Source organism: Schistocerca cancellata, chromosome 7 (assembly GCF_023864275.1).
Source record: "Schistocerca cancellata isolate TAMUIC-IGC-003103 chromosome 7, iqSchCanc2.1, whole genome shotgun sequence".
Lineage (NCBI taxonomy): Eukaryota > Metazoa > Arthropoda > Insecta > Orthoptera > Acrididae > Schistocerca > Schistocerca cancellata.
In genome coordinates, this window is record NC_064632.1 from 294,272,365 (window position 1) to 294,297,537 (window position 25,173).

General features: G+C 39.2%; 1 protein-coding gene across 6 annotated transcripts in view; it reads left to right on the forward strand.

Annotated features, from left to right (window-relative positions):
- Nucleotides 1-241: 241 nt before the first annotated feature.
- LOC126091990 (E3 ubiquitin-protein ligase HECTD1) overlaps nucleotides 242-25,173 on the forward strand; it is a 349,712-nt gene continuing 324,780 nt past the window's right edge. For 4 of the 6 annotated variants that reach the window (XM_049907357.1, XM_049907359.1, XM_049907361.1 and 1 more), the window contains exons 1-3: nucleotides 243-377; nucleotides 2,751-2,805; nucleotides 19,042-19,181. In XM_049907357.1, coding sequence (XP_049763314.1) covers nucleotides 19,042-19,181 — 140 coding nt within the window. In that variant the 5' untranslated portion in view covers nucleotides 243-377; nucleotides 2,751-2,805. Of the gene's footprint in view, nucleotides 378-2,750; nucleotides 2,806-19,041; nucleotides 19,182-25,173 lie in introns of all 6 variants that reach the window. The other 2 variants (XM_049907362.1, XM_049907358.1) reach the window with 1 other exon arrangement.

A 25,173-nucleotide genomic window follows, 5' to 3' on the forward strand; every position in this document is an offset into this window, starting at 1 on the left:
GAAAATATTCACATATATTCTATCCTTCGTAATGTGGAGCAAAATGACATCGTCTTTTAGCAAACACAGTGTGAAACTCCACAGTGCATGAAATTCTGCAGGTAGTATCTTCAATACTGGAAAGATCCTTCAAACTGTACGTATTGAATTTCCCGCACTTCAACAATGCAAACAGACTGTCACGTGTTGCAGACGTGAAATCTGACGTCAGTACAAGACAACGTAGCCATTGCTGTAAGTTCACGGAGTTTGCTAAGCACAAGTGATCGCGAAGGTTGGGAGAGCGTCTTGTGATTTTGTTGTTGTTGGTTCGTTTGTGGTACTGTAATTACGTGAAGCCGTAAGACCAGCAGACAATGGAGATGTGATTATTTCAGGTTTGTATCGTACGGTGGATTTCTTTATTTTCAAAGGAATTCTTAAACTGTATCCACAAATACATGACAAAGGAATACCGTTTTCACTTTGGAGTGTTCCGTTATATGATTTCGTCTGGACCTGTCACTAGAGTAAAGGTCATTGTAGAATGCATTCGTACGAAGAGAATTATTTTGATTGAAGTGTCAATTAATTTCTCTATTCTTTTTATATTCGTCTTCGGTAATTGGTTCAGAAACATACATCTGTCATACAGTGTCGTTGATAGTGGATTTAGCTTACGTCTTGTATTTAGCTTTCGGAACATGTTTTAATTGGCATAGTGGTACTTTTTTATGTTTCTGAAGTTGCCACTCGGTCAGTGTGGTAGGCAGCATCATTGGCAATAATTGCAAACGCGCTTTCTACTTGTAAGTCCTTTTTGTTTTGTTTCGTTACGAATGTGTCCCGACGCACATCTGACAGCCTGTCACTGCTTTACTTAAGTGTTTAATGTCAGTCATAGTTCATTCGAAGCGGAGGTGTAGATCGTGTGAAGACATTTATGGAATAACAGTTCAAAAATCAATAGCCCGAGCAACATTGTAAATAACTCGTTTGATGGTTTCGTAGAGCAGAATTACTCCAGCCCCAACTACAACCTCAGTATTATTTATATTTTTATGTGTGTTAATACTCTTGAAATATAGTGGTATACAACCGATGACATGTTTGCTTAAGGAAATGTTTTAGGCCAGAATTTAATTTCACCCGGAGGCGAGTGTAACATCAAATTAACAACTTATTGTGGTAGAACGAAAAAGCACTATGTCGAGACCTAAAGTATGTGTGGTTCTGTGTGGAAAAAAAAGTGGGGGGGGGGGGGGGGAGGGGAGATGTTATCGTGGGCATTTCACTAAAATACGAAAATCGTCCCAGTTCGCGCAAATGAATGTGTTTCATAGTTGAGTTGGTATTTGCTTATAAATACTTTTTATAGCCCGACAACGAAATTCTAAGCAAAAGGAGAATTCGATAGCTACACAAAATCATGAGCTCGTAAGCATGGGTAAATGAGTTATAGTAATGGTTGAAATAATCGTTCGTTTCGGTGAAGTTTATGGCGAAGAAGACCATTGCCTCTTTGAATTGGAATTTTAAAGCTCCGTGGATTATGTTGCAAAATGAAACTTTTCTACCTTTATTCGTGTATTATTAACCAGTATCGTTTTGCAGATCCAATTATCGTAGATGTTTTTTTTTTTATCTTCAAACAAAGGTTTAGTAATTTATTTTCATTATTTTCAAATATAATTGTGATCAATGATTTCAAAATGTTTTTACTAAGTTCACTTTAAATAATGTACTGTAATAGAGTCTTTGTCTTGTCAGAATACTCATAATACTGTCATAAGGCACTGATGATAATTTGTGGTCTTGAAATAAACAATCTTGCAAACTTTGTTTTACTGAGGCTGGTGTTATAAATGTCCGGCTTTATTCTTGAACCTAGGGACTATACAATGAAAGCTCCTGTATTGTAAAATGAGGACATCACAATTACGGTACTTGAGGACTGCCAAATATCCATCAAATGTTCTCCAACAAATCCAGTTGGAAAATGTAATGTGCTTGGGTGTCAAGTTATACAGTAAAATGTTAGAAGGGAAAAAAAAAATTTGCAGAATGAAAATAATTTTACGAATGTTTATTTTTGGGGAAAGATACTTGGTACAGAATCAGATTATTTTCTAGTGTATGGTTTCTGAAAGGATGTTATTAAAGGAAAAGTTTTTTTTCTACAGGTAAGAATGTATCCTAGTCATAATTCACAAATACGTTTAATTCTGATGTTTCCGATAGTTTTTCTCTTACAGTACAAACTGCTGTCTGATGCATAATTTCTAAATATATGAAAACAGCAATTTTGTGCAAATGTAGCTGAATCAATGAAACTTGAGTGTCAGAATGCTGTGTGTGTTTTCCTTTTTTGTTTATGCTGTATGTTGTACTATTTTGACATATCAGGTAGCAATTGTAGAAACTGTACTGTGTGCTAAAGTGTAACCTGTAAGAATAGAATGCAATTTAAATTTCCAAAACAGCTTTTTACTCTGCTTTGTTTATTGTTTTTGATATTCAAGAATTGTAAGTGTATATGCACCAAGTGGTAAGCATACATTACAACACTTAAGAAATGTGTGTCCATATTATATTTGTTTTCTAGGTTTGGTGAACGGATGATTATTATATGAAGCTCAGTTTTGTGATAGGAGAACATTTTTCAGCGATTGGTTTAGTAATTTGTTTACATGAATAAGGAATTAATCTTTATAAGACATACATTACAGTGATAAAATAATAATAATAATGATGTTTTCATTGTTTTACAGCTAACACACAGGCGGGGAGACGATTTGATTCTCGGAACACGAGCAGCTGTTGAAGGTAATTACACTGGTATTTATTAGATGTTTTTAGTACAGAACAAAAATCTTTTAGAGAGGTAGTATTAACATAATGTAAATTAGAAATCACTAGGCAGCTGTCAAACTTAGCTGGAAGTCTTACCTTTTTGGTTTCTCTTTAATGCATTTAAAATAGTGTTCTAACTTAGTAAACTATAAATACAATAAAATCTGGCATGCTTTATCTCCTATGATGAGAACAAGGGAAAAAATAGGCTGTAATGTAGCCAAAAAGGGTGTAGTTGTTTTTCCGTGTTGTGATATATTGGTTATAATGGCATATGAATCTATAGTGTAACCTGAGGCTGACCTTTGTTGGTGCACCATTTTCTCTTTATGTAATGTGTTTTTCTTTATACAAATAAAATTGCAAGGTAAATAAAAAATAGAGGGGGGGATGTAACAATGCACTATCAGGAAATTATTAGGTTCTCTGCTGTAATATTTACTATGGAATAGTTTATAGGCTGCACTTTTTTAAGCAATCGCATTCATGTATGACGTCTAGTTACTATGAATTCTTTCAGTGAATAGCAGCTGTACCTGATTCCCGACAGCTACACTTTAATTGTATATTCATCCATAGTCCTTTTGGTACAATAGCACCAGACATGTCAGAAACACACACAAATGGTATAGACATATAAAACGCTAACAGATTAGAAAAAGGCTGGAAATCGGCCATGGTGTAATTGAAGGGACCATCCCAGTGTTCACCTTAATAACAAGGGGAAAATCATAGAAAACCCATGTCATGATGGCTTACTACATTTTAAACTGCTAGAGATGGTGTGCTCAAAAAGGTCTTCGGTGCCATATTGACATATTTGTTGTTAAATATAGTATTGCTGATGGTCAAGTTCCATTTTTATACCAGGTGCATATCATCTACACCTACATTTATACTCTGCAAGCCACCCAACGGTGTGTGGCAGAGGGCACTTTACTTGCCACTGTCTCCCTTTCCTGTTCCAGACACGTATGATTTGCGGTTGAATGACTGCCGGAAAGCCTCCGTGCATGCTAGAATCTCTCTAATTTGACATTAGTGATCTCCTCGGGAGGTGTAAGTAGGAGGAAGCAATATATTCTATACCTCATCCAGAAACGCACATTCTCAAAACCATCTGAAATATTTCTTAAATTTGTCAACAATTTTTTGTTGTAGCCAACTTACTTAAAGATAAAATTTTTTGTGAGGGTGGTAACATAATAGGCAAAATATTAATAACCATGCTCCAAACACAACACTTCTACTGTTCGCTATGCATATATGTTTCCCACATTTTTCTGGGTTGGTATACAATATCTGCTTGTGATTGCTTCCTCAAATAAGGAAAGCAGATATATTTGTATTATCATTCAGAACAGTTGGTTCATTCATGTTGAGACAGGAAAGGATTAGAGGAAGAGGATTACCATAAAATTAAAAAGGATAGTTGCAAAATGTATTATTTCCTGGAAATATATTGCCACCAAACTTTAATAAAACAGTGTCTATATGTCAATATGAGGCAGTGTGTAGGTGTTATAATGTCAAATGGGAAGGAGAAGATATAAAGTAAAATGACAATTTTTGTGTATATAAAATATTTTGAAAATGCATGGTAAGCTACGTCTATAGGCATTCAGGAACTTTTACTCCGTATGTAATAGCTAATTGGTAGTGGAAGAGACTTTGAATTAAATTACATATTGGCCCTAACTACAAGAAGACACGAGGAATTCATTCTGTAAAGTCACAGTGACAATAACTTGTGGGTGCATGGCCTTAAACTTTGTGAGAACATGTTTTATTTTTCCCATCAAAAGATATAATTAGTAGCAAGTCATGCAATGTACAAGCTTCTTTACTGCTATAAGACTTATTGCTTGTTGATGCATTTGTTCATGTCCATCAAGTAATTGCTACTGTAATATTGAGCTTTTGTGAATGCTGTTGGAAAACACTAGCATTGTACAAATGAGACAAAGCTTTGGCTTTGGTTCTGTTTGTTGGCAAGTTGTGAGATTTCAAAATGACATCTTGGCTAGGTTCCAGTAGAAATGTCTCATTTGGAGGAAGACCAAACTGAGCCCTTTGTTATGTTTTGAAGGTCATGAATACTTCCACAATTCGTATTGTCAATGCTATTAAGATAAAGTAGAAAATTCATCAATCTGACAAAAATAGCAGGTGCAGTGAAGCAAAGTAGTGAATGATAAATTATCTTTTTTTATAAATTTTCTTTTTTATTTCCATGTCCGCTACATGATTCACAAACAAATATTCAGTTTTATGTGATGCCTAATGAGGCAGGTGTTTCAGTAAATGTCATCTTCGTTTTCAGAATATGTAAACAATTATTTACATGTGCCAATGAACATTTCAGTAATAGTTTAAATATTGAAACAACAATTTCTTTAGTACCAGAAAGTTAAGTCTGAACAATGCATTTTTATTATATTAGCCCACACAGTGTTGATTAAGCTTGTTTCATTTTTTAAAAAAGAGTTTCACTCACTCTTTTCTCACATTTAGGATTTTTACTAACACTCATTATGTTTCAGGTGATGTACAAATGCTAGTAATGTATGGGTGTTGTTTTATCTTATACTGTTTTCTTTCAAAATTAAAAAGGGAGAGATGTTTGCCACAGTTACAAAATCTTTTAAAAATCGAATTTTCATCAGTTGCTATTTGGACACTGCTGAAAGAAACCCGTAGGCACCAGTGGGAAGTTGTTGTCATTGTTATCATCATCATCAGTATTATCATGGAGTCCTTCTAGGAAAAGTGGACAGGATGTTTTTGACTGATTTGCCTATTACGTTACCAGCCTCACAAAAAAAATTTGGCTTTAAGTAAGTTGGCTACAACAAAAAATTGTTGACAAATTTAAGAAAGATTTCAGATGATATGCACTTGGTATAAAAATGGGATTTGGCCATCAGCAGTTCTATATTTAACAACAAACATGTCAATATGACACTGAAGACCTTTTTGAGCACATCATCTCTAGCAGTTTAAAATACAGTAAGCCATCCTGATATGGATTTTCCACAATTTACCCCTTGTTGCTAAGGTGAATACTGGGATTGTTCCTTCAATTACACCATGGCCGTTTTCCAGCCTTTTTCTATTCTGTTGGTGTTTTATATGCCTGTACCATTTGTGTGTGTTTCTGACACGTCTGATGCTATTGTGACCTATAATAAACTGCTGCCAGAAGAGGAGAAAATCCTTTCACTTAAGCTTAACATGTATCTCATCAGGTCCAGATTACATCGTTGAGTGCTTGTGATGATTTGCTGTTCTGCGATTATTTATCTCATGGTCTGCCATTTTGGCATGTGTGTTGTGACTAAAATGAGGAACTGCATTGCAAACTTTCACAGTGAAACCGTTATGAAAGTTGAATTAAGAATTTTGGCCACATTCCTGTCATATTTATTCTCAGTGTCACTATTTTCATGGCCGAATAGATGATTTCGATCTGTGAACTACTTTGTAAGACTGAAACTCCTTAGGATATTTGGTCAAATTTATTGACAAGATTTTTTCCCTGGAATTCTTTGGATGGTTCTTGCATTGCTCTCCTTATACTCATTTTTGGCTTGCTTGAGCATTTGTTGGTCAGCAAGGCTCTGCTATAACTTAATCCTGTAATGACGCTCTGTTATTTTTTGTAGCATCTTTGGTTTTGAACCACTGTGTCATTTCTGTCCCACATAACCACCGCTTACATTTTATGTCAGTGTGCAGTAATCACTCGCAGGTGGCAGCACTAGCAGTGGGGGGGCATGTAAAGTGTGTCGGGGGACACGGAAAACGGTGCAGTCGTCACAGTGCGGAAATAGAGCAATTCATCTTACATCAGACGGTGTGATCATTGGCTTTCGGGCCTTAGGTGGAAGTATTTCCAAAATGGCTAAGTTTTTAAACTGTTCGTGTGCCATCATAGTTGAAGTATACAGTGCGTGGCAAAATGATGCTATCCAAAATGGTTCCAAGGCAACTGTGGTGCACCATGGACCATAGGACAGGAGTGAAAGATGTTTGTGGAGATATGTACCGGCAGATAGATATGCAGCTGTTGGGTAAATGACCACCCAGATGAACCAAGGGGCTACCAACAGTGTGCCCTCAATGGCCGTTCAGCTGACACTGCTGTGTATGGTCCTCTGCAACAGGCGCCTGGTTCATGCACCCCTACTGACTGCTGTTTATCAACAATGAAGACTAGAATTTGTGTGCCAGTATCCGGGCTAGATGTCTACTGAGTGGTGACAGATAGCCTTTTCAGACGAATCACATTTTATGTTCCACCAGACAGACAACTGTCAGTGTGTATGACATGAAGTGTCTGAAAGCAAACACGCTGTAACAATCATCGGAAGGGTTTCGGCTGGAGGAGGCAGCTTTATGATCTGGGGAATGTTTTTGTGACATTCCCTGGGTGATCTTGTGATTCTGGAAGGCACAATGGGTCAACTCGCAACTCGAGTATGCATCTATCCTTGGGGACCATGTCTACTTCCTTACAAGCAGTTTGTTTTTCTCTGGCACAATGGCATCTACTACCAGAGGACAATGCAACATGTCAGACAGCTCATTGTGTACATGTGTGGTTTGAAGAGCACCAGGATAACTTTACCATACTCCTTTGTTCACCAAACTCGCAGGAGTTAAACCCAATCAAGAATCTGAGAGACCAGCTTGATTGGGCTATACGCACCACGGCTCCTCAGTCGAGAAACCTAGTGCAGTTGGCCACAGCACTAGAGTCTGCATGGCTCCATATCGTTGTTGGTGCCTTCCTGAACCTGACTGACTTGTCTTCCTGCACGTCTCACAGTGGTCTGCACCGTAAAAGATGGTTATTCAGGCTTTTGACAAGTGGGCATATTACTGTGACTAGACAGTGTATATTGTCAATGCAGTTCTCAAACAATGGAAAATTCAGGATGGGATGTAACAATTTCATGAAAAGGAAAGTTGCTACTCGTCATTTAGCGGAGATGCTGAGTCGCAGATAGGCACAACAAAAAGACTGTCACAAATAAGCTTTCAGCCAGCAAGGCCTTTGTCAAAAAAAAAACACACACACACACACACACACACACACACACACACACACACACACACACGACTGCAGTCTCTGGCAACTGAAGCCACACCAACGCATATTTTATCTATTTGTACTCTACGTCTTTGTCATCAGACCTGAATGTATGATGTTGATGCTTCATATACTCTGCAGTTATACTTATGTGCCCTTATGGGACTTTGACGCTATTGTATTGAGGGAACGAGGTGGTTATGAAACCGTAATGCAGCTTCCTTGTGGACTCAAACTGTACATATATTATTTTCAGCATCAGTCCAGTTGCATCCTGTGTCCCTATCAGCCTCCAAGCAGGAGGTGAGGTGATCTAATTCTTTTGCTTTCATTCCGGATGGCTATACTTCATATGGTATATAATGTTAGCTGACAGAATTTATCTGTGCTGACATATTTAACATTCCCAAGATGCACAACATTTTTTTGGTGTCATGTGTGATAATGTGTCCATCACGGTATTAGGGCTCACCTGCTGAAGGGATACCGAACTGTTAGTTGTAGTCTGTCCTACATTAGTCTTCTCTGTCACATGTTTGCTCCATGTCTGTTGTCTCGGCTCTTGACATGTAATCTGCTACCCTCCCTCTTTGGACACACAATATTTCCAAGAACAAGAATGCTTTCCTGACAAATTAACTTAATAAAACATGTGAAAACTGGTTTGATGTATCAGTAAAATCATAAAAAATGTAACTCATTTCCAAGCAGAAGATTTATTTTGCTTGCTAATAATAGGAAATTGCGTACCCATCAGTAAATGCTATCCCTAGAATCTAGAGGTTTGTTATCTTTATAAAGAAAACTTATGAGTAACATTATACTGTTTGACCAAAAAAAAAAAAAGAAAAGGAAAGAAAGAAAGAAAGAAAGAGAGAGAGAGGGGGGGGGGCATTCAGAAGGGGAGAAAGAAATGAAATGAAACTTCATGGGTTGAGAGAGTGAGCTTTTTATTTCAGTAATAGAGTCGAATTTACTAAGAAGTTGGCAGTATCGACTCGCCTGTTGATATGATATTGCATCCCCTCTGATGTGGATGTGCTCATTGATTCGGTAGGGAATGGTGTATCTGCTTCTGAAGCAGGCAGGCCCACAGTTGTAATTGGTTGTTGATGTTGTGTGTACTGGCACTGGGAGGCACTGGGACAGAGTTGATCTCCAATGTGGTTCAACACATCTGTCGGGGAAAGATCTGAGGATCTTGCCAGCCAAGTGAGTTCCTCAACATCATGTGTGCACAGTTCGTATGTATGGATGAGCATTTCCCAGTAGAAAAATGCCCTCACAGTACTTTCACATGAGAGGTAGATGCTAACAGGAGACCACGGGATGTCTGTGATGTGCTGCTGTCCCCTCACACTACAAGCTCTTGCCTCAAGTCCTAGCTGATGGCTCTCCATACCATCATGCCAGGAGTAAAACTGCTGTGCATCTCCAAGACATCAGAAGAATGGGAGCTTCTCATCAGGTCGCTGCAATACTTGCCGATGCTGCTATTGTAGCATGGTGTATACAACCTGGGAAAAACCCGGGAATTTTTTCATGCGGGAGAAAACCAAGAAAAACCCGGGAATTTTTCATTGTTTTAGCTCTCAGTTAAATTTTTGTAATTGTGACTGGTAAGAATTGATTCTCTAGCAAATAATGTTACAGTATCCTGCTACTGGAGAATGATACTGCAGCAATAAAATATAAATGAAAGAAAGTAAAACTTTAGTGGCAAAGGAAATGCATCATCTACAATAACAAAACACCGTGCATGCACATGTGTCAGCAAACAGCGAAAAATATGTCAAAGGTCTTAGGGCGAAGACTATGTAATAATTAGTAACAATAAACTGTTTTCTATGAGCGTGACGTCCCAACTATTTACATTAGGTTCGTTTGAGCAGTTGCCAGTGGGCTCATGTGCATGCGTAGTTGACATGTGTATGAGCAGTACCTTCTCCCAAGCAATCAGATGCTAACGAGAAAAATTTTTATCGCGCGCCCTAGCTGCCAGGTTCGCGCGTGCGCAGAGTTGTCTGAGGTGTAGTGGGGAGGGGGTTAGTCTCCACGTGACCTGTGTTTGCGTTAAGTGATATCGCTGTTTCCTCTTAGTTTACAGCTCCCACGTCAAATGAAAAGAGAACGGGTTTCTGTGGCCGGGATCTATCAAGTGAATTATAACACATTCACGTAATTACGGAGGGCAGAAATATATTATTAGTTTCAGTTTTCTGATTTTATTTTATTTCCAAATTAGTAGCACTCAAGCATTATTCACCTTGCAGAACAATGAAGTTATTTTTGTCAGTTTGCTAAAGAAATTTGGCTTTATTAATCTTTCCGTTGAGGCAATCAGTTTATTTGAAACAAAGTGTTTTGTTCCACAGAATTGGTTTGTTCCAACTGTTCGCTGAATTTAAAGTGCACGTTTTCATCTTCTGCCATGTATGGCATTATGCCGTAATAAAGAACCAAATATGAGCTAGTACAGTACTAGTACTCCAAGAAAATTTACACCCCAAAAACCACACTGAAAAGCTTAATAGCAGATGGGACCTACTTCATAGTGAATCAGGAAAAAAACCAATGTGCACTTCAAGCCAAATTATGCATTTTAGTATGTTTTATGAAATTCCGATGCTTTTGGAGTATCCTCTGATGTCTTGTTTCATTTATGGCGTAATGTAAGCTCTCTTAGTGCTTTATACATATGAACATGCAGGTTTCCTACACCACTGCAGCTGCCCCCGCACAGTAATGCCTGTTTTCTGGCACTCTCTGGCAACTGCTAAATCAAATCTATTTCTAACAATCTCGGGATAGAAAAGCGTTACTTTCAAAGTAAATTTCTTTTTATGCAAGATGAATTATGTTATGTGTGAGAAAGTAGGGTGAATTTCTTGAATCACAGAGCGTTTAAAAGTGAACACTTTGAGGACCAGCCACTTACAAGAATTTAGAGTCTGGAAGACCAGACATTTATGTCATTATTTTAAATTTACTGGCACATTTGTGTGATGTATCTTGAAAGTATAACACATGCAAAATAGATCAGTATTACTCGTTAAAGCTTAGCTTCTCTTGTAGCCTATTAATCTTAGAGACCAATTTTATATGTGAAAGTTTAGCTTTTCTTGTAGCTATACTATGTTTATTAATGTAAACCATTAACTTTTCCTCTTTGTGGGGTTGTGCTACATAACAGTGATCTTGCTATTGGCTGACTATAACACGTGTCCTATGCTCTGAATATCTGCTGTCACTTAATATCTACTGTCATCGGCTGGCGATATTACATGGCATGAGATATGACTGGCTTACACAAAAGGACATCTCAATTTCAATGCTCCGGAAACTAACGTGCTGTGTTTAGTGCAGTTCGAATTTATTCTTTTGTAGCACGAAAATATGCAGCGTATATGTTGCTGCACTTCAAAGGTCTTTCCAAAAATTCTCTCCCTTTTTTCATCAAAAGCCTTTCCAACACCCCCCCCACCCCCCCCCACAACCCACCCTCCGCAGGAAGTTCTACGCTAGTGTAGAAAACATGCATATACATGGCAAGTATCAGGAAAGCAAGAAAGAAGCAAGAAGAGTGGTGGCGGAGGAAAGAAGAAAGTGGATGGAACAGTGGACCGGAATGATGGAGGAGGATAGTGAAGGTTCAAAAAAGGTGATATATGGGATGATTAAAAGCAAGAGGAAAAACGGTATGACAGAGTATACTCGAATGGTAAACAGAAGTGGACAAGATGTAGAGAAAGAGAAGGAACTCAAGAATATGTGGAAGGAGTATCTTGAAGAACTCCTGAACTCGAATGGAGACCTGGATGAGGAGAAACAAGCCGAGGAGAAAAAAAGAGGAGGAACAGCAAATAGGAAAAGACCTTACATGGGGAGAAGTGGAAGAGGCATAGGGCAAGATGAAGGGAGGGAAGCCATCAGGTCTGGATGAGCTAAGTGTAGAGATGGTGAGAGCAGCGGGAGAGGTGGGGATACAATGGCTGTATTGAGTAATGAAAATTGTGTGGAGACAGAAGGTGATCTCATAAGACTGGAAGGAGGGAATAATTGTCCCGATCTTTAAGAAGGGAAATAGAAAAGGGTGCAAGAACTATTGAGGGATAACATTGATGAGTCATTGTGCAAAGATTTTTGAGAAAATTTTGGAAGAAGGAATTTGGGCAAAATTAGAAGGAAGAATGAGATGAGGAACATGGCTTCAGAACAGGATGATCCACTTTGGATCTAATTTTTGCTGTAAGACAACTGCAGGAACAACACCATGAATATGGAATAGATCTACTAATGACCTTCCTGGACATTGAAAAAGCATATGATAGTGTTATGTAGAAGCAAAGTTTTGAAAGCCCTGGAGAACAGAGGAGTAGCAAAACAGTTTATTTGGAGGACAAGGGAAATGTACCATGGAAGTGTGAGCTGTGTGAAAATGGGGGGGAGAGAGCTTGGATTGAACAGAGGACTGGCTTGTGGCAGGGAATTGCACTTTCACCATTACTCTTCATTGTAGTGATGGATGATATAATGAGTACAGTAGCACAAGGAATTGGTGAAAGGAAGATGAAAGCTATGGTGTTCGCAGATGATCTGATGATTTGGGGGAATAAGGAGGAGGAAGTACAAGAGCAAATGGACATATGGGAACAAGTGGAACGAGAATATGGGATGAAATTTAGTATAAGTAAGAGTGAGATGATTATCACAATAAGAAAGAAGGAGAGAGGAACAAGGAGAATAAAAGTTGGTAGGGAACAATTGAGGAGAGTGGAGAGTTAAAAGTACCTAGGAAGCCTGATACAGGAAGATAGAAAAAATGACAGAGAAATAAACAAGAGGGGAGAAAAGCAGAAGCATTTCGGAAGAGTGTCAGAAGCCTGATATGGAGCAGGTAAAAGGTTATATACCAGTCATACTGTTATATACCAGTCATACTGTGTCCCGATCCTTACTATACATCAGAAACCTGGCTTATGAAAGGAAGAGAGACAAGCAAAGTACAAACTAGTGAGATGAAATTCTTGAGAAACAGTATTGTAGTGACATAAGATAGACAGGTTAAGAAATGAGAGGATCAGAGTGTTAATGAAGGTGGAAACATTGCATTAGGAGATAGAGAAATAAAGGCTGAGATGGTATGGACACATTAAGAGAATGGAGGAGAAGAGGATACCCAGGAGGATACACGAGATGAAACTGGAAGGAAAGCGACCAAGAGGAAGGCAGAGAGACAGATGGCTGAAAGGAGTAGAGGAATGTGTCCAGAAGAAAGGAGAAGACTAGATCAAGGTGAAGATGGAGAGATAGCAGCAAGACAGAAGATGATGGAGAGGCCTATGTTCTATACACACCTGGCCAGAGGCTGGAAACTGTCCAAGGTGGTGGTGGTGGTGGTGGTGGTGGTGGTGGTGGTGGTGGTGACATGGCAATCATCCCGTGTGATGGTCAGAGGAGAATGCCCAGCTTCGCGTCCCGTGCAGCCAAAGTCAGGCTACTGATTCACCCGAATGCCACACAGATCTGGGTAATGCACAGTTCGACCAAATGAAGAGCCCTAATGAGACCATTCGGAAACTGTGTCCAGCATGTCCATGTCCTTCCCAGTGATATTTCAACTTCTGAAGCTGTTCTGACCCCTTGTATGCACTTCCAGGCTGGCAACAACATGATTATTCTCTGGAAGTCATTCTGCCTGTCACAGAATACAATTTTAATCATTTACATATATCCTGATGATGTATAGATGTATGAATTTACGTTAACAACCGACAGTGTCTTTTGTCTTCTTAGCCTTTTTTTTTGCCATCCAGTGTTTTTTACCTGCATAATTTGTACACACTTGTCGCACAGTTAAGAATTTTATGCTTTTTGTTCAAACATAGCCAGACCACAGAAAGGAGGTCAAAGAAACACACCAATTTTATGATGGGAAGTAATTACAACCTTCTCCCAGAAAAGTAAGAACCCAATCTTTAATCCTTTGTACCTCTATTAAAAAACACATACAGTATCAGTTGTTACACATCACTAGTTAACCCTCTATTGCATGTTCTTGTCCTTTGGCAATAAACTGTAAATTTAATATAATGTTATGGAAGAGACTCATATATGCTGCCTTGCAGTCTGGTAACATACACAGTCTGGCTGCACTGAGCTAGACTACGTTTAACGTCATGATGTTGGTGGAAATGTTGAAAATCAATAATCTTTGCTGAAGGTAGTGTGTACAAAAACATGTGTGGAAACAGCTGAAAGAATGAATTATTTCTGCCACTTAGATCACTTCTAGTTAGCTTTGTAATGTGCGTAAACACTTGCTTAATGGTAGCACATAATGTTTCCATATCTCTGTAACTGATCAATTGTTGTTTGTTGTTGTGGTCTTCAGTCCTGAGACTGGTTTGATGCAACTCTCCATGCTACTCTATCCTGTGCAAGCTTCTTCATCTCCCAGTACCTACTGCAACCTACATCCTTCTGAATCTGCTTAGTGTATTCATCTCTTGGTCTCCCCCTACGGTTTTTACCCTCCACGCTGCCCTTCAGTACTAAATTTGTGATCCCTTGATGCCTCAGAACATGTCCTACCAACCGATCCCTTCTTCTGGTCAAGTTGTGCCACAAACTTCTCTTCTCCCCAATCCTATTCAATACTTCCTCATTAGTTATGTGATCTACCCATCTAATCTTCAGCATTCTTCTGTAGCACCACATTTCGAAAGCTTCTATTCTCTTCTTGTCCAAACTATTTACCATCCATGTTTCACATCCATACATGGCTACATTCCATACAAATACTTTCAGAAATGACTTCCTGACACTTAAATCTATACTCGATGTTAACAAATTTCTCTTCTTCAGAAACGCTTTCCTTGCCATTGCCAGTCTACATCTTATATCCTCTCTACTTCGACCATCATCAGTTATTTTGCTCCCCAAATAGCAAAACTCCTTTACTACTTTAAGTGTCTCATTTCCTAATCTAATACCCTCAACATCACCCGACTTAATTCGACTACATTCCATTATCCTCGTTTTGCTTTTGTTGATGTTCATCTTATATCCTCCCTTCAAGACACCATCCATTCTGTTCAACTGCTCTTCCAAGTCCTTTGCTGTCTCTGACAGAATTACAATGTCATCGGCGAACCTCAAAGTTTTTATTTATTCTCCGTGGATTTTAATTCCTACTCCGAATTTTTGTTTTGTTTTTCTTTACTGCTTGGTCAGTACACAGATTGAATAACATCGGGGATAGGCTACAACCCTGTCTCACTCCCTTCCCAACTGCTGCTTCCCTTTCATGTCCCTCGACTCTTATAACTGCCATCTGCTTTCTGTACAAATTGTAAATAGCCTTTCGCTCCCTGTATTTTACCCCTGCCACCTTTAGAATTTGAAAGAGAGTATTCCAGTCAACATTGTCAAAAGCTTTCTCTAAGTCTACAATTGCTAGAATCGTAGGTTTGTCTTTCCTTAATCTTCCTTCTAAGATAAGTCGTAGGGTCAGTATTGCTTCATGTGTTCCATCATTTCTACGGAATGCAAACTGATCTTCCCCAAGGTCGGCTTCTACCAGTTTTTCCATTCGTCTGTAAATAGTTCGTGTTAGTATTTTGCAGCTGTGACTTACTAAACTGATAGTTAGGTAATTTTCACATCTGTCAACACCTGCTTTCTTTGGGATTAGAATTATTATATTCTTTTTTAAGCCTGAGGGCATTTCGCCTGTCTCGTACATCTTGCTCACCAGATGGTAGAGTTTTGTCAGGACTGGCTCTCCCAAGGCCATCAGTAGTTCTAATGGAATGTTGTCTACTCCCGTGGCCTTGTTTCGATTCAGGTCTTTCAGTGCTCTGTCAAACTCTTCACGCAGTATCGTATCTCCCATTTCATCTTCTTCTACATCCTCTTCCATTTCCATAATATTGTCCTCAAGTACATCACCCTTGTATAGACCCTCTATATACTCCTTCCACCTTTCTGCTTTCCCCTCTTTGCTTAGAACTGAGTTTCCATCTGAGCTCTTGATATTCATACAAGTGGCTCTCCTTTCTCCAAAGGTCTCTTTAATTTTCCTGTAGGCTGTATCTATTTTACCCCTAATGAGATAAGGCTCTACATCCTTACATTTGTCCTCTAGCCATGCCTGCTTAGCCGTTTTGCACTTCCTGTTGATCTCATTTTTGTGATGTTTGTATTCCTTTTTGCCTGCTTCATTTACTGCATTTTTATATTTTCTCCTTTCATCAATTAAATTCAATATTTCTTCTGTTACCCAAGGATTTCTACTAGCCCTCATTTTTTTACCTACTTGATTCTCTGCTGCCTTCACTACTTCATCCCTCAAAGCTACCCAATCTTCTTCTACTGTATTTCTTTCCCCCATTCCTGTCAGTTGTTCCCTTATGCTCTCCCTGAAACTCTGTACAACCTCTGGTTTAGTCAGTTTATCCAGGTTCCATCTCCTTAAATTCCCACCTTTTTGGAGTTTCTTCAGTTTTAATCTACAGGTCATAACCAATAGATTGTGGTCAGAGTCCACATCTGCCCCTGAAAATGTCTTACAATTTAAAACCTGGTTCCTAAATCTCTGTCTTACCATTATATAATCTATCTGATACCTTTTAGTATCTCCAGGGTTCTTCCATGTATACAACCTTCTATTATGATTCTTAAACCAAGTGTTAGCTATGATTAAGTTGTGCTCTGTGCAAAATTCTACCAGGCAGCTTCCTCTTTCATTTCTTAACCCCAATCCATATTCACCTACAACGTTTCCTTCTCTCCCTTTTCCTACACTCGAATTCTAGTCACCCATGACTATTAAATTTTCGTCTCCCTTCACTATCTGAATAATTTCCTTTATTTCATCATACATTTCTTCAATTTCTTCGTCATCTGCAGAGCTAGTTGGCATATAAACTTGTACTACTGTAGTAGGTGTGGGCTTCGTTTCTATCTTGGCCACAATAATGCGTTCACTATGCTGTTTGTAGTAGCTTACTCGCATTCCTATTTTCCTATTCATTATTAAAGCGACTCCTGCATTACCCCTATTTGACTTTGTGTTTATAACCCTGTAGTCACCTGACCAGAAGTCTTGTTCCTCCTGCCACCGAACTTCACTAATTCCCACTATATCTAACTTTAACCTATCCATTTCCCTTTTTAAATTTTCTAACCTACCTGCCCGATTAAGGGATCTGACATTCCACGCTCCGATCCGTAGAACGCCAGTTTTCTTTCTCCTGATAACGACATCCTCTTGAGTAGTCCCCACCCGGAGATCCGAATGGGGGACTATTTTACCTCTGGGATATTTTACCCAAGAGGAAGCCATCATCATTTAATCATACAGTAAAGCTGCATGTCCTCGGGAAAAATTATGGCCGTAGTTTCCCCTTGCTTTCAGCTGTTCGCAGTACCAGCACAGCAAGGCCATTTTGGTTATTGTTACAAGGCCAGATCAGGCAATCATCCAGACTGTTGCCCCTGCAACTACTGAAAAGGCTGCTGCCCCTCTTCAGGAACCACATGTTTGTCTGGCCTCTCAACAGATACCCCTCCGTTGTGGTTGTACCCACGGTACGGCTATCTGTATCGCTGAAGCACGCAAGCCTCCCCACCAACGGCAAGGTACATGGTTCATTGGGGGGGACTGAACAATTAATAACCTAAAATATTGAATAAATCAAAATTTCTATGTTCAACCTGTTACATGGTCAAATGACCATGTGTCAGACCATATACCCAGATCCTTTTTTCCCCACTGAAAGTGGTTTCCTACAAAGTTGTGCAATAGAGAGTTAATGATAAACTTATCTTCTGTAACATCGTGAAGTCGTAATTGTAACTTCAGTAATTAAACTCACCTCGCAATTGTTGCCAGTGACATTAATAGTTTGTTGAAGCTTGTAAACCAGAGAAAAACTGACTGATTGGGGGTTCTGCGTTTATAGAATGAATAGCACAAGGAAGCTGTTATGATTTTCTGAAGCTTTTGTTGTATTGACTGCAGGATTGGAGACAAAATTATGGACCATTTCCAGTGATATTTGCTGATCTTCCATTGTCTCTCCTATTTGTTTCACAATTTTTTGCTGAGTCTCCTTAGTGTCTAGGATTTTAGTTGTAAATGAGAGCTTGATCTGCATTCATGTATTGTGCTATAAGAGTCAATTAGTGCACCTTTTTGTGTGAATTGGTCCATGTGCCAACTGTCACAGCATATACTTTATTAATAACTTTGTTAACAACTGATGGCTTTATGCCACTTCGAATTGCATTTATTTACTTAAGTAGAGGGATGTACCATGACATCTGAAACATTGATCTCTCAGTAATGTCCACATAGAATCTCAGCCTAGTTGTATGAAAGCTTAATAAGAAACAACGTTAATAGGTTTATTTTCTTGGCACCCATTGCAACACACTTTCCTGTAGGCCTAATATTATTTTTATTTATGCTGGTAGCCCTGAAAGAGCCGTGTCATGGTGGGACATCTGTTTCAGTAAGACATTCCTGAATGCTGCGTGATATCTACCCAGTAGACTTGCTTTTTTCATCTTTAATCATCTTCATCCAGTAGAAATTTATTCCATTATCACATTTTAAACCTTGATGTTTCTTCAGTGTATGTACATTGGTTTGAATCTTAATTTGTTACTGCACTCGCTTCCTCAGGATGCTTAATTAAAGGTACACCACGAATGAGAAACCTGTGTTGGCTCAAGTCATGTGAAGATGAAGATACGTTTAGTGTATTTTTAGCCAAACCGGGAGAACCTCTGTGAAGTTTGGAAGCTAAGAGATGAGGTACTGGTGGAACTAAAACTGCGTGGGTAGCTAGTGAGCTGTGCTCGGATAGTTCAGTCGATAGAGTACTTGTTCGCTAAAGGGAAATGTCCTAGGTTCGAGTCCCATTCCGGTACGCAGTTTTAATCTGCCAGGAAGTTTCATGCGCTGTATTGTTGGGTATTTTTCTAATGAACAGTAATGTGTGACCAGTTTCTGTAGTTTTTAAAATCCTTTCCTCATGTGAAGCTTTCCATTTTAAGTTGTTAATTTTACACATTGTTGTTATATCTACTATTTGGTCTTGCAGATGGCTGATGTGGATCCTGAGACGCTGCTGGAATGGCTGAACATGGGCCAGGGGGATGAGCGTGATATGCAGCTGATAGCTCTGGAACAGTTGTGCATGCTGCTGTTGATGTCTGACAATGTGGATCGATGCTTTGAGAGGTAGCTGATTCTCTGTTATTTTGTGAATGGATGCGCAAAAAATTTAGTCTTCTTATAATCAGTGGTGGTTGAAAGCCGACGTTATGGTGGATTAGATGCAGTTATAGTTTAGTGCTCATAGATGTATCGGACTTCTTATTTATCTGTCTTGTAGTATCGGCTGTCCGCTTGCTAGTAAACACTGATATCCTTTCCTCTCTGTTTGCTTCTCACTAGGCTAACAAATCTTCATACTATTTCCAGTGTTTTTCCAGTTTTCAAGATAATTTTATTATATCTCTAGTGATAAAATTGTGGCTTCTGTGATAGTTGTATAATTTGCTTCCTGCATAAAGTGAGTTAGTAGGGATATCAAGTGGGCTGACAAGTGAGTGTTGTTACTATGCCAGCATAAAGATAGCAGTAACTGTCAGTATGTTAGTTTTGTTGAATACCGATTACTTTTAACTGTTCTTTGTATCTATTCTATTTGTTTTTCTCTATCACCACAGAAACATTTTTAACTGTAAATACAGATTGTAATACTTCAAATGTATTGTGCAGTTCCAAACACACAATATACAAAAATTTAGGAAGTGTGACAACAATTACTTGAATTTTGGTTTTACATGTGCTACTGTTCGAAATTTTGATAAACAAACTACGAAAATGTGTTTCCCCGCAAGTTAAAAGAAATGTCGTAACAAAATAAACGTTCACTAAACAAGTTATGATTCCTACAAAGACTCTTCTTTCATCTAATGAAGTTGCCCGCCACGTTGCAAACAGCATGAAATATCTCACCATAGTGGAAAACCTGCTCTTGACGTGGTATCTGTTAGGATTAGGTAAATCAGTTGCCAAGAAACTTTCAAATGTGTCTTTGTACACAACATTAATAGTTGTTGGATACTTGATTTGGTTGATACCGTGAATGATCAGTTGGGTGAAAAACTCAAAGGTAATGATTAATTAGTTATGCAGTTTGGTGAAGCTACAGACAGCCAGTTATGCAACTCTTAATTTGTTACATGTGGTTTATACATGACAGAAGAATTGATTAAAATAATCTTTTCTCCAGGAAACTAACACATGGAACAAAACAACAGACCCCTTCAAGATACTGCACTCTTTATTGGTACAGGGTGTTTCAAAAATGACCGGTATATTTGAAACGGCAATAAAAACTAAACGAGCAGCGATAGAAATACACCGTTTGTTGCAATATGCTTGGGACAACAGTACATTTTCAGGCGGACAAACTTTCGAAATTACAGTAGTTACAATTTTCAACAACAGATGGCGCTGCAAGTGATGTGAAAGATATAGAAGACAATGCAGTCTGTGGGTGCGCCATTCTGTACGTCGTCTTTCTGCTGTAAGCGTGTGCTGTTCACAACGTGCAAGTGTGCTGTAGACAACATGGTTTATTCCTTAGAACAGAGGATTTTTCTGGTGTTGGAATTCCACCGCCTAGAACACAGTGTTGTTGCAACAAGACGAAGTTTTCAACGGAGGTTTAATGTAACCAAAGGACCGAAAAGCGATACAATAAAGGATCTGTTTTAAAATTTCAACGGACTGGGAACGTGACGGATGAACGTGCTGGAAAGGTAGGGCGACCGCGTACGGCAACCACAGAGGGCAAACGCGCAGCTAGTGCAGCAGGTGATCCAACAGCGGCCTCGGGTTTCCGTTCGCCGTGTTGCAGCTGCGGTCCAAATGACGCCAACGTCCACGTATCGTCTCATGCGCCAGAGTTTACACCTCTATCCATACAAAATTCAAACGCGGCAACCCCTCAGCGCCGCTACCATTGCTGCACGAGACACATTCGCTAACGATATAGTGCACAGGATTGATGATGGCGATACGCATGTGGGCAGCATTTGGTTTACTGACGAAGCTTATTTTTACCTGGACGGCTTCATCAATAAACAGAACTGGCGCATATGGGGAACCGAAAAGCCCCATGTTGCAGTCCCATCGTCCCTGCATCCTCAAAAAGTACTGGTCTGGGCTGCCATTTCTTCCAAAGGAATCATTGGCCCAATTTTCAGATCCGAAACAATTACTGCATCACGCTATCTGGACATTCTTTGTGAATTTGTGGCGGTACAAACTGCCTTAGACGACACTGCGAACACCTTGTGGTTTATGCAAGATGGTGCCCGGTCACATCGCACGGCCGACGTCTTTAATTTCCTGAATGAATATTTCAATGATCGTGTGATTGCTTTGGGCTATCCGAAACATACAGGAGGCGGCGTGGATTGGCCTCCCTATTCGCCAGACATGAACCCCTGTGACTTCTTTCTGTGGGGACACTTGAAAGACCAGGTGTACCGCCAGAATCCAGAAACAATTGAACAGCTGAAGCAGTAAATCTCATCTGCATGTGAAGCCATTCCGCCAGACACGTTGTCAAAGGTTTCGGGTAATTTCATTCAGAGACTACGCCATATTATTGCTACGCATGGTGGATATGTGGAAAATATCGTACTATAGAGTTTCCCAGACCGCAGCGCCATCTGTTGTTGAAAATTGTAACTACTGTAATTTCGAAAGTTTGCCTGAAAATGTACTGTTGTCCCAAGCATATTGCAACAAACGGTGTATTTCTATCGCTGCTCGTTTAGTTTTTATTGCCGTTTCAAATATACTGGTCATTTTTGAAACACCCTGTAGGTTCGTAGTACGGCTGGCTGTTACACTGCATTGCAAACTCTTATCTGTAAAGAGGTTCCTCATGCTATTCAGACACACTGTTGTATTTACTGAGAGGAATTGCCAACAAAAAACATTAGCCCTGTACTTCATGAGGTTCTTAAATGGGTGATCAAAGTGATAAACTTCATTAAATGTTAGTCATATGCTTTTAGCATATGTGCATCGACATGGGAGCTGAGAACATTTCCCTAACTTATTACAGGAACTGTTGCTGGCTTTTGCGTGGGAAGTCTTGAAGTTGATGTATGAACTCAGGAATGAACTTTACCCTTACCTTATTAATGAGAAATGTTTGAGTTCTGACAAGTATGTATCAGTGACTTAGTTTTGAAGCTGGCATATCTTTCTGACATGTTTGAAAACTCAATTCATTGAGTGTATCCCATCAAGGCAATGAGACTGACATTCAGCAACTGTCAGAGAAAATTTCAACCTTCTGAAAGAAACAGCTATGTGGAAGGAAAATTTGGATAGTAAAGATATGGATTACATTACAGTGATGCCCCTGTCAGTTCTCGAACCGAGAGCTTTGGTGCACTGACAAAGGTCTTAGCTTAGTCTTTATGCTGCTGTCGCTGCCCCAGCACCCTCCGTTTGGAGCCTCATGCCAATACACACGTCCACACTGTCATATGACCATCCTTGCTATTTTCATCCAAATATTAATGTTGCCACAATATCATCATGTCTTGTATGAGCCAAAGTTTTCCTTTGTGGATGCTGTAATATTTCCAGTGTTGGATCCTGTGATACACTGTGTTGATACCCTGTCTCTCTGTTCAACAGGTTTATAAAACTGCAAATTTCCACTGTGATACAAAGATGTCGGTGAGAGAACTTTGGTATTGTTGTAGTCCATATTGTGCCCTGTACTGCAGATTTCTCTGGCTGATTCAGGCATGTGTGTCATCGATGTTAGATGATCTGTCTTTCACGGTGTGACAAATTAGTCCAGTGTAGGAATTCCTGCAGCTACAAGGAATCTTATATTGACACTAGACCTTCTCACACAGATTTTTTTCCACGTGGAAGGGCTCTGACAATTGTTGACAGACGGAAGATGCATTTAACTTTGTTTCTTCAATAGGATTTCAATTTTCAAGAAATGCCACTGGCTTATAGCAGCACAACTGTTCCAGTTTTATGGAAAGGGAAGAGGAAGTAGATGAAGATGAGACGGAGAATACAATACTGTGAGAAGAATTTGACATCAGACCGATTGGCCTAAGTCAAAACAATGCACCTAGTGTATACAACATTTCCTCAAAATTATTGCGACCCTTGCAAGAACCAACCATAACAAAACTGTTCCTCTTGGTATGTGTGATCCATTGTTATGAAGGCTTATTCTGATATGCAGGTTACATTGGTGAACTGTGAATTTTTCAGTGAGTATTCACACTATTCTAGTCAGCATCTGTTGCATGAAACTGGGTAAATCTGAAGGCTTGAAACTAAAATCTTTGGAGGAAAAACAAACAACTATTAAAGTGCATTGTGTGTTCCCAATTTATAGCCAGTAACAAATTTCAAGTTCACTTTCTCACATTTTCTACCTTGTATGGAGGTGGAAGAAATTGACATGTGTGATTCCTGAAGGATATGCTTTCCTCCACTCACTCCTGCCAGAAATTATGTAGTTGTCTGCTTCTGCAAACACAAGACTGTGTATTGTGAATCATCTCCCCTGTGTTGGTCTCCTTTAATGCTAGATGCAAACCCTCATATCTATATTGCTACCATATCATTTTGTTCATGTTAATGTAAGCTGGTCGATCCTAGGCATACATAACATAAAAGTAAGGTATGGATTTTTTGTCATAGTTGTTTGCTTCCTATGGATATGCTAAGCACATTTGCCCAAAGGTTCAAATTTTATCCCAGGTTGCTGCATCAAGAGAACAAAACATTCTACCGAGTGTGTTAACGAAGACGTGCTGTGCTATTGACAGTTCGAGGGCTGTTCAAAAAGTAAGGTGGCTTTTCAAATTGTGCAGTCAACGTACATTCAAATATACGTTCAGTTTGAAGTCTATAGCATACTTTGCTTGTTTGACAGATAGAAAGGTTAGATATGTTTTAGTGTGCTCGGCGATTTTCGATTTTTACAATAAATGGAGCAAAGAATTTGCATCAAATTTTGTGTGATAAATGGACTCAAGTGCTCTAAAATACTTGAAATATTGACAGTGGCATGTGGTGATTCTGCTTGAAGTAAATTTAAAAAAATTACAAGTGGTGTATCTTCCAAAATGGCAGAGAAGATGCCAATGATGAGCCTTGCTCTGGAGGCCCCAGCGCATCAACAACAGATGATGATAGGGAATCTGTGAAGCTAATTGTTTTGGAAAAATCGTCGAATTACCATAAGAGAAGTTGTTGAGGGTGTTGGCATATTGGTCAGCTCACATCATGCAATTTTGTCGGATCTTTTGGAAATGAGATGCGTGTCAGCAAAGTTTGTTCCAGAACTTTTCAATTTTGATCAGAAGAACCATCGCATGAGTATCGCTCAGGAGCTGTTGAATGACGTCAATAATGATTCTGATTTGTTCAAAAAGATCATAACTGGTGACAACATGGATTTGTGGTTATGATGTCAAAACCAGAGCCCAATTGTCCCAGTGGAGGCATCCCGGAGAGCCAAGTCCGAGAAAAGCACGCTAAGTTCGATCAAATGTCAAAGATTTGCTCAATGTTTTTAAATTACTGTGGCATAGTGCACCATGAATTTTTACGTCAAGGTCGTACAGTCAATAAGGAGTATTACCTTGACGTTATGTGCCGTTTGTGAGAAGCAATAAGCAAAAAAGTCCGAAATTGTGGAAAACAATTCAAGGCTTTTGCATCATGACAATGCACCTGCTCATTCATTGTTGCTTGAGAGATTTTTGGCTAAAAACATGACAATTGTGCTTCAACCACCATATTCACTGGATTTGACCCCTGCAAATTTTTCCTGTTCTCAAAACTGAAGAGACCTGTGAAAGGATGAAGATTTTCAGCGATTGAGGAAATAAAAACTGTATTGCCAGAAGTACTAGAGGCTGTACCGAAAAGTGATTATGAGAAGTGCTTTGAGGATTGGAAGAAGTGTTGGCACAAGTGTATTGTTTCTGAGGGGGATTACTTTGAAGGGGACTACTTGAATATTGATTAGTAAATAAATACTTTTCATAAAAATATAAAGTCATCTGACTTTTTGAACACATCTCATAACTTGTAGGAATGTGTTGTTCATACAGGCACAGCAGTCAATTTCTGTTGATGTAAATAGTTATAC